This window comes from Ixodes scapularis, unplaced genomic scaffold (genome assembly GCF_016920785.2).
Source record: "Ixodes scapularis isolate PalLabHiFi unplaced genomic scaffold, ASM1692078v2 PGA_scaffold0__279_contigs__length_252992795, whole genome shotgun sequence".
NCBI lineage: Eukaryota > Metazoa > Arthropoda > Arachnida > Ixodida > Ixodidae > Ixodes > Ixodes scapularis.
In genome coordinates this window covers 207319268-207329211 of record NW_024609835.1, presented here as the reverse complement: position 1 = coordinate 207329211, position 9944 = coordinate 207319268, and the positions used below count along the sequence as shown (strand labels likewise).

Genomic DNA, 9944 nt, shown 5'->3' with positions numbered 1-9944 from the left:
GCGCGCCATCTAAAAACGGAATCGCCAACTCACTCGCACAAAGCCCGGACTTGAATTGCGCCCGAAAATACGGATGAGTTCGTCTTAGGAATACGAGCAATTTAACTTTTCAGCATAAGATGTCACAATATCACACACATGCCGCCAGATGTCGCTCATACTCTAAAAACAAAGACGCTTAGCAACAAAGACGCGCGCCATTTATGAACGCCCCTTGGTGTCATTCCATTCGAAAATGTCGTTTTCTGTTTTTATTTTTTCATGTACCAGAAAAACAGTTTCCCCGTTATCACAATTTCGTTTGCTACTTTCCCACAGCTGTTTGTGCTTTTGAAGCGTCACCCATGTATAATGGTGCTCAAGTGTTACTTTGCTACCTTTTAGTAATCCGCGTTTTTTTTTGGAAGATTATCCTTTTCATTGTATTCGAAGAACTTAACATTAACAGGCCGGCCCTCCTTTGTCTTTCGTCCAACCCGATGCAATAATTCAAAAGAGTTTGTGCGAATTCCGAGTTTTCTGCGAAGATACCTTCTAGTACCTTTGATTTAAGTATATCTGCCGTTTCACCGGCATCTTCGGGAACACCGAAAACCATAAGATTGTTGCGGCGGCTTCGGTCTTCTAAGTCAACCAACTTTCTTTGGCATTCAATGAGTTCGCTTTTTACTGACGTAACATTTTTTTCGAAACTCGTCATCTGATTTCTATGCTCTTTTGTTTCTTCGACTGTAACCTCGTTACTCGCTTGTTACTCGCTCAAAAAATAACGAAGTACGTTACTCGTTACCGATTCTCGAAAGTAACGCGTCACTTTACATAGAAAGTAGCGAGTTACTTTTCACGTTACTTTGACGACCAAATACACAACTGTTTTTGTCTCATGGTTTATTGTTTTCTTTTTAGTAGTCGTTGCACTTAGCAGTAGCTGCCTCTCGAAATTTTCATCAATTATGTTTCCCCGCTGCACAACACTGCCGATCGAAGGAACGGCAGTGTTGTGCATCAGCAAGAGCTGGTGGATCTGGGATTCCCCTCTTTCTTGTGTTCCCTCTACTTCGAAAGTTCGAAGTTGAAAATGGATTATGCGCCTTCCCGCGTTGGCGACCTCCGGGTTTACACTCGGTCCGTACTCGGTTCTAGAAGGTTCAACACACGAACCTTATTGCATTCGCTGGGTGAAGGGCATTCCCAGCTGTAGAGTTCCGTACAGCAACGTTTATCGCGGGACACGTCAGTCGAACTGCTCGACGGACGTGTTCAGCGATATACTTTGCTGTACTGTCATAATTTTGCGTTGTTTTTCGGGTTGCCCATCTACCGTTCTCGTAATAGGCGCATGCTCAGGTTAGAATAAAAACAAGGCCGTTTAAGTGGTGTTGTACACATTATTGCTCAAACGTAACGAGACACCGTTACTCGTTACTTGGCCTTAAAAGTAACTAAATATTTCACTGGTTCTTTTTCTAGAGAAGTAAGTGAGTACGTTACTCGTTACGAAACATGTTAACTGCCCTTAGTGAAAATTAAGACGTTTGAAATATACCACATTCTATGTTGAGTGTATTTCAAGTACAGTTCATATTTATAAGTACACAAATATATGTCGAAAATATACAATTCGTTTTTACTTAGTACAAAAATGTATTTTTAATTTTGTTTAAATACCTCTATTTAAACTACACTTAAACTACTTTTTGTACATTCTGACATGCGTAAAAACAAAATTAGTAGGCACAAAATAGCTTTCACATAGATATCTGAAAATATTGATTTATTTCATGCAAAATATACTCCAACCCTAATAAAAATGCAGCGATCAAAAATATGTCCAGAATACACTTAAACATTCTGGAAATCGTAAATACTGTTGCGCTATAATCTAAGTATCTTTTGACTGCAATCACATGCATACAAAATAAATTTACTTAAACAGCCAAAGTATTAAAAAATCGCCTCTCAGAAGTAAACTTTAAGGCGATGTGGAGTGCACTGGAGTGCCTAAATAAAACATTTATTTACTTTGTCAACTGAGTCGTGCAACATCGCACTGATAAACCAGCCCACTTTACGTTACTGTTTTCTTTTTAGAGCGCAGCTCTTAGGCGCCCGTTTCCGGCTTGAGCGCCGCTGCCGTCGGCGTCGGCGTCGCCGTTGGCGTCGCCGTCGGCGTAGCCGTGAGGTCACGTGACCGCCCCCAAGGTCATGTGACCCCCCCCCCCCCAAGGTCACGTGACCCCCGGCCACGTGACGACCCCCCCCCCCCCCCCCCGAGGTCACGTGAACCCCCCTCCCCCCGAGGACACGTGACCCCCCCCCCCCCCCCCCGAGGTCACGTGACCCCCTTGAGGAGGAGGGGGAGGAGGAGACGAGGGGAGAAGGTTGAAGGATGAGGAGAGGAGGAGAAGGTGAAGGAGAAGGAGGGGGAGGAGGAGTAGCAGGCAGGATCACGAAGTGAAGAGGAGGGAGGGAGGGTATACCCTCCCCTCAGTACCCGTCCCTCGTCCTCCTCAAGAGCTGTGCTCGAATTCGGTGTTACAGGGAGTTGTAAACGGCTTTCATTTTTCCGTCAAGAACGCACCTGATGAGTTTCTTGCACACCAATCACAAACGGGATTCGGGAACTACAATTACCGCACTTGCTGATGCTGCAAAGCTTCAGCAAGTGCTGTGTGCAGATATGTTTGGTGTGGTTGTGTTAGCACAATGTTAGTTAACTGGATGTGAATACTCACCATTGTACGTGATATGAGTAGTGGCTTTAATATAGTGAAATTTAATGACCATATTATGTAGTCGACTAATAAAGAAAAGCAAGATAACTCTTTTAAAGTGGAGAAACTGCCTTGACTCGCTTCGTTCTGAGTGGTGCTATGCAGAGAAGCGATAACATTTCTTCTAGGAGCCGTTTTTGTCGATGTTTCTATAGCGACTGCGACGAATTGTTATTAGATGCACAAATGATTTTTTATCAAGAGACATCGTCCACGAACTTCGAAACATTATTTTCCCTGTGAAAGAATACCGAGGAAAAGATCGAATATTTAGAACCTGAATGAGTACAGATGTGATCACCGCCCAAATAATTACCTTCAATATGTAGGCTATATAGGGCTCTGGACCAGCCAACAGGACTGTGATTCAGGTGTTCAGTGCTTCATGCTTTTTGTGTTTGTGTTCGTTTATAATTTGTGGTTGTGGAAATGTATGTAGTAGTACCTTCAAATACCACAGGGACATCATTTACTAATAAAATCCAAACAAAAACAATAAAAACAACAACAACAACAACAACACAGAATGACTAAAACATTTATTTGAATAATCAATATATTACAACTATGTTTCAAATACAGCCTCTTTTTGCTAAAGGTAGGTAACGGTAACTTGGTGCTTGTAGCGAGTTACCTCGTCAGTCACTCGCGTCAAACACGTCAGTCGAACTGTTCGACTGATGTCTCCAGCGATATAAGTTGCTGTACTGTCATACTATTTCGTTGTTTTTCGGGTTGCCCACTGACCGTTCTCGCAATAGACGCATACTCAGGTTAGAATAAAAAAACCAAGGCCGTTTAAGCGGTGTTGTACACATTACTTTTTAAAAATAACGAGATACTCGTTACTTGACCTTAAAAGTAACTAAACACGTTACTTGTTACGTAATATATTAACTGGGTTAAAGTTATTCGTTGCTTGTAACGCGTTACGTAAATGTCTGGTCGAGGCTGTAGTTTCCGGTCGAGGGAGTTGACGTTGACGCACGAGCCATCGCGCAGTGGGAGGACCAATGAGTCACCGGTATCGCGTGCATAGCACGTGGACACACATTCTGAGGTGACGCTCGGGAAGGCACAGAAGGGCAGGGAGCAGCACACGTGCTGCTCCCTGCCCTACTGTGCCTTCCGAGGAAAACACCTGCATAGCGAAAACGAGTCGATGAGTGGACTGTGTCGCAGCACAGCCGCCGAGCCTACGCCACGTGTCGGCATTTTACTTACATTTGAACTACTACAGAATGCGATTAATACATGTCTGCATTTTAATTACAATCCGTGTCTTTTTTTTTGCAATTTTTATTGTAAAATTACATTCGCGTGGCAAAATATGAAGACAACTCGCCGTCCACCGCCAGGCTTATTTTGCTATATAATACAACGCAAGCTCGGCGAAAGCACACGGGCACTATCAGACTCCAGCCAAGACCCTCCAAAGAAACCAACCTACTGAAAACCATGACGACTCTGGTGAGATGCATCAGCTTTGTATATTCTGCTTTGTAACTTATATCCGATGTTTTAAACTATTTTATTTATTGATGCAAAACTTTTTTTTGTATTTTTGAACGACACGTTTTAACATACATTTTTATATACTGAATGGAACATTAAGTATAAGGATTTTGAAAGATATGGAATAACAACGCAGATATGCCACTTCAGTTTATCATTACAATTTAATTGAAAAGACTCTAAATACACCCTCTGGCGAAGAATGATCCTAAAATTGGTGTAAAAATACAGATGTCATGTCGCAATTTACAAGCGTTGAGAGCCTCAAAATGCCATATTGAAGTTCGGCTGTTACGTATACGTGGGGAAATAGACTATGAACGTTTTTATATTACATACTTACTTAGGATAAGTTGAGATATTCTTATAGAAGCATTTAATCTAAAAAAAATGCTATTTGTCTGCTTATAGTGACAATAAACCATATATTATTTTCTTTTAGACATGATGGGAGACCGCTCGAATATATCTAACCAAACACAATCCACTCTCCCAAGCAGCATAAAAAATAGAAAAAGATCAATCTCAATCCTCTCTTTTTCCGTGAGTGGACGATGGTTTAGCAACTTTACACAATAAATAAATGTTGAGTATCTTTTTTTCAAAGTTTATGGTAGACAAGGTACATTTCTTATCAGATATAGGCAGGATTTCGTTTTCTAAATTTATTCCTCGTGAAATTAGGGGCTTGTTTTTCGGAGTTTATTTCACGCTAAAAAGTCTGGGCTTATCGGAGTTTATTTTTGTTACTTTTTTCAATTCTCTGACATTCGGAGCTTAATTTTACTGAGTTGTCATTTTTATCCAAATTCAAAACAAAGATTTAAAGTCCGGACATTAACGTTCATCAGAACTCACCTTTATCGAATGGTATTTAGTCAGCTGTATTTGGCATTGGCGCATTACTATTGGCAATGCTAACTATCCCACGACAGATGTTGCAAAAAAAGTGTTGCTTCAATTATTAGTCGATACTTTGAAAAAACTAAACTCCTGAACGTAGTCGCGGGGAGGTATGGGAGCTTCAGCTGCACTCTCCCTCCATTGAAATAGGCGGGTTCATAGCTATCACTTAAGAAACAAATGTACCCCTTGTTCCTCTATGGAGCACACAAATAGTGTGGCCCAGACTAGAAGTTTAAACAATGGTTTTGGTCGTGACAAAGACAACAAACTTCAACGAGCTAAAAGTTAACCCATTTTCGTCAGTGGTCCAAGACTAAAAAGGAAACTAACACGCTCCTCTCAACAGTGACCTTGTGATTTTATAAAATGTATTTGTAAAATTCCTCCTTTCTTTTATTTTCATCTTTCCGTTGTGAACTGGAATTTCGGACTTTTCTTGAGGGCAATTTGGCGGCGAACGTTTTCTTCGGATTTATCCGATAACACGGAACCTTAGTTAGAGAAATACGCACAAAAAATGTACACTTAAATATTATCGCGCGTCGACCATCTCTTTAGAGATTTCAACACATAAAAGGCAAACGTTCACATAAAAACATACGGTATAAAGTGGGATCTGCTGGGTCGTGTGCACGCTGACCTTTGAACGTGTATTGCTGACCATTGCCTAAAGTGTTAGTTGGTGAGTATCACTGTTGCACACGTTCTTCAAGAACGGGAATAAAATCACGTTCCTCGTTCCTTCTGAATCGTGGAACGTGTTCCCGTCACAAGTTCCAGGGGTTCGCAAAGGAACACGCTGCCGTCCCATTCGTAAGATTCGAACGTGTTGTTGAATTAATGGTACATTTGCTTATTTTTATTAAATATTGTGCAGGATAATCCAGACATGAAATAAATAAATCAAACGAAAATATTCACATAAAACTACGTGTCCAGTTGGGACGATCACAATTGTTCCCGTTTTTGTTTTTCAGGTGATCCCTCGGAAACTTCCCCATCCCTTGAAATAAGAGGTTGAAATGGACGATAATAAAAGGCCTAAACGCCTAATAAAGCGGAGTAAATTTGCATTTAACTACATAAATAAATAAGAAACGCCGTTCCTGCTGCCGTTTTCTCGAAAATGTAGCGAGTTTTCGTCCCTGTTCCACCGATGCAAGATGGAACAGCGGCGTTCCTCCTAAGAGGAATGCGTTCCGGGAACGTGGTTCTGTAGAACACTTGTGCATTTTTAAATAGATAATAAAATAGCGCGAAAAAAAATAGAGACAAGAAACTAGACAGTGCAGCTGTCCCTTTTGTTCATTCCCTTGTCTTTGTTCATTTTGCGCTATTTCATTTGTACCTCATTATTCATTATGCGTGTCTCTACAAGTCAATATTGTTACGGAGTAAAGCTGTTTCACATGTTGCGATTCGAAGTAAATGGGCGATTAAAATCACAGTCGCACTGTCGCAGCGGCTTTGCAGCTGGTTTCCACCAAGTTGGTATTTTTCCGCAGACTCGGTGCCATCGCTTTCTCGTCAACCAGCCGTCCATTAGCCACCTTTCATCCGCGATAGCTCCAAGTTTTGGTCTAATGTTTAATGATTAGACATTTCTAGTTACATGTAATATTCGTGAAACATTCGTGCTTATTACGACTTCTTTAGGTTGTTTTACGCAAAGTGATACTCGTCGCGTTCGTGTCCAATGCAACTAGAAGAGCGGGCCGCGGCTACAGAAATCGCGCGATTGTTGGAGCATGTGAAACCAAACGTTGCGATCGCACTCGGTGCGCCGGATGTAGCACTGAGTGTTTTTTGCACAGTCGCTGCATGTGAAACAGGGTTAAGGCGAAGAGGCGATAACTAATTAACCGAAAAGAAAGGTTTAATTGGCAAACTGGTTCCAAGCAAAACAAAGAACAAGCGTACAGACAGCAGAAAAGCGGGCGGCGATTTGGCGGCTAACAGGAAGCGAGGGCGAGACTGACTCTCCAAGGTCGCGGGTAGCTCCTTATCTAGTGTGCTTCGGCATCGCGAAAATTCGGCCCAGAAGGTTCGAGCACCGGGCGTTCGGGTCTAGAATGTACAGGCACTTCGAGAACAAGGAACTAAGACGAAATGATAAAAGTCACGCCCCAAGTAAAAGAAACGCGAGTCTTCAAGTATTCCGTGACCGAGCGCTGCTTGTTCGACGCTACGCGTAGAGATATCCGCCCGAACATTTTTTTTAATCGCATACGAAAATAAATAACGGCCACTGTATGCAAATATGTTGACTTGGATTTCAGTTTAAAAACGTCGCATTGAAACTTGCTAAACTTATCATGGAATTCTCCTGCAGCTTCGTCTGACTATCCTCATCGTGGCTGTTGCCGGCGTACTCGGAGGCTCCAAAAGGGCGGCTAGGGCGGCTACGCCAGCTACGGCGGCTACACCGGCGACGCCGGCTACGGCGGCCACGCCAGCTACGCCAGCTAGGAAGGCTAGGGCGGCTACGCCGGCAACGGCGGCTACACCGGCTACGGCGGCTACTCCGGCAACGGCGGCCACGCCGGCGACGGCGGCTACGCCGGCTACGGCGGCTACTCCGGCAACGGCGGCTACGCCGGCTACGGCGGCCACGCCGGCTACGGCGGCTACGCCAGCTAGGAAGGCTAGGGCGGCTACGCCGGCGACGGCGGCTACACCGGCCACGCCGGCTACGGCGGCTACGCCCGCTAGGAAGGCTAGGGCGGCTACGCCGGCTACGGCGGCTACACCGGCCACGCCGGCTACGGCGGCTACGCCAGCTAGGAAGGCTAGGGCGGCTACGCCGGCTACGGCGGCTACGCCGGCTACGGCGGCTACGCCGGCTACTGCAGCTACGCCAGCTAGAAAGGCTAGGGCGGCTACGCCAGCTACGGCGGCTACGGCGGCCACGCCCGCCACGGCGGCTACGGCGGCTGCGTAGCCGGGCGCCTAAGGCGCCTCCAGGCTCGGATACGGAAGCAGTCTGAGCCATGGAGGACTGTGCAGCGGACACGGCGGGCACGGATCCTACGGCGGACACGGAAGCTTCTATGGTTGAAATCCAGATGGAAACGCGGGAATAAATAACGTTTCCGTTTCTAACAATGGTTTTGATCTCATTTTACTCACCACTACACTTCTAGAGTTTACCGATACGGCCATGTTACGGTTTCAACGAGCAGATTGCCTTATGGAAGTTGCAAATTTGCCCTAGGCTTCACGCACCCATAAATACGATGTAACAATTTTTTAGTTTTATAACTCCGTGAAAATATCCTTGCACTGTTCCAGCTGTAGATCGCATCACCACAGTGACTTTTAAACCAAGTCGGTGCCCCTTTTACGGACGCAACTTAACCCAAGCCAGGCTGCTCGAGCGACGTCCATGGGATATCCATAGCATGTTGTACCATAAATTGCACGTCCGCAGGGCACATTTCCTTTAGGAGAATGATTGAGAATGACCTTTTACTCCAGTTGTTTTGCGCCACCTTTTGGTGAACCGGGAAGCTTGTTCTCGATGACCTTCTGCAAAACCTGAAAGATCACGCATCTGTTGTTTTTGGTTTTTCAATAGACGAAGACACAATAATGTGGACGGTTGGAGCACGATACTCGTGGCCAGTAGGACGTTATTACCACTGGCTGCTGATGACGACGCGTAAGCACGTCACGGAACATGGTCAAATTCAATCTGCTACAACTACGCATAAATAAAAAAAACACAGGCAAACATTTTCTCGAATATGAAATATAAGGTCTACAAATCTATCTTCTTACTTTCGATGTCCAGGCTTCTCGGAGCATTTATTACTTCCTAAAAAAAGTGATCGATCCAACGTTTTGTTTTAGGATCCCGAAGCTAACATTGGGGTCACCATGAACTTAACAGCCCTTTTTTACCTAAAGCCTCTGATCACATACGAACTTGTTTGCAGTATATTGTTCTGTAACCCTGTCAGTTTGCAAAATCTATTTGTTTTACCGGATTTACTCGAGAGATTGGTGCACTGTTTATTAACAAATCCAGCGCGTGCACTTTCTCGCGCATCACTCTGATTACCAATTAGAGATAACACCTTCAGGTGAAAATTTTGCCTTCGCTGATAAAAATATTGATAAATATCGTATTCTCGGAATTTGTATTCGCTTCGCTTCTCATGTAGAATGCAATGATTGGTTATGTGTTGGTTATGTGTTATTGGTTACAACGTACGTTACACCACACTAGAAGGTTCCACATTATATATGCTAATTTTTGTAAGAAAATGTTTATAAAGACAATGGGAACGCGACAGAACAGCACACGACTAAACAGCACGCGACAAAACCGCACGGTCAGAACAGCACGAGTCAAAACAGCGCAGCGTCAAAACAGCACGCGACAAAACAGCACAGTGACACAACATCACCTATGTAGCAACTTCGAGCGCGCTCTTCACCTCTCTCTGCGCGAATAATTTCGAACCTCCTTGACCCTTTCATTTTTTGGCGCTAGGTTATAAAGTATGGGGGGACATACTTGAAGAGATTGGGTAGTTAGAGGTGATATCTTCGCGTCGATGTTGGCCCCGTTGTCTGGTCTTTTTTGTAGGACTAGCGAAAGCGGAAAAGTTATTGGGAAAAAGAAATCCATAAGTTAAAGTTATGAACCGTCTGGTTTGCGGCGCTCCGGTAAGGTTCCGTAGTACTCATCTAAGCGTAGAACGCCCCCCCTTCCCCCCCCCCCCCCCGCCAAAAGAAAATAAA

The 9944-nt window shown here is 44.2% G+C and overlaps 1 protein-coding gene and 1 pseudogene across 1 annotated transcript; one reads left to right on the top strand and one right to left on the bottom strand.

Moving 5' to 3' along the window:
- Positions 1–201: 201 nt before the first annotated feature.
- LOC120842035 lies at positions 202–1505 on the bottom strand (annotated as a pseudogene).
- Positions 1506–4190: 2685 nt separating this feature from the next.
- Positions 4191–8206, top strand: LOC120842044 (ice-structuring glycoprotein-like). The gene is made up of 2 exons (XM_040213067.3): positions 4191–4244; positions 7528–8206. Exons 1-2 carry the CDS (start codon positions 4233–4235, stop codon positions 8134–8136), a joined length of 621 nt encoding a protein of 206 aa, XP_040069001.1. The 5' UTR covers positions 4191–4232; the 3' UTR covers positions 8137–8206.
- The last annotated feature ends 1738 nt before the right edge of the window (positions 8207–9944 follow it).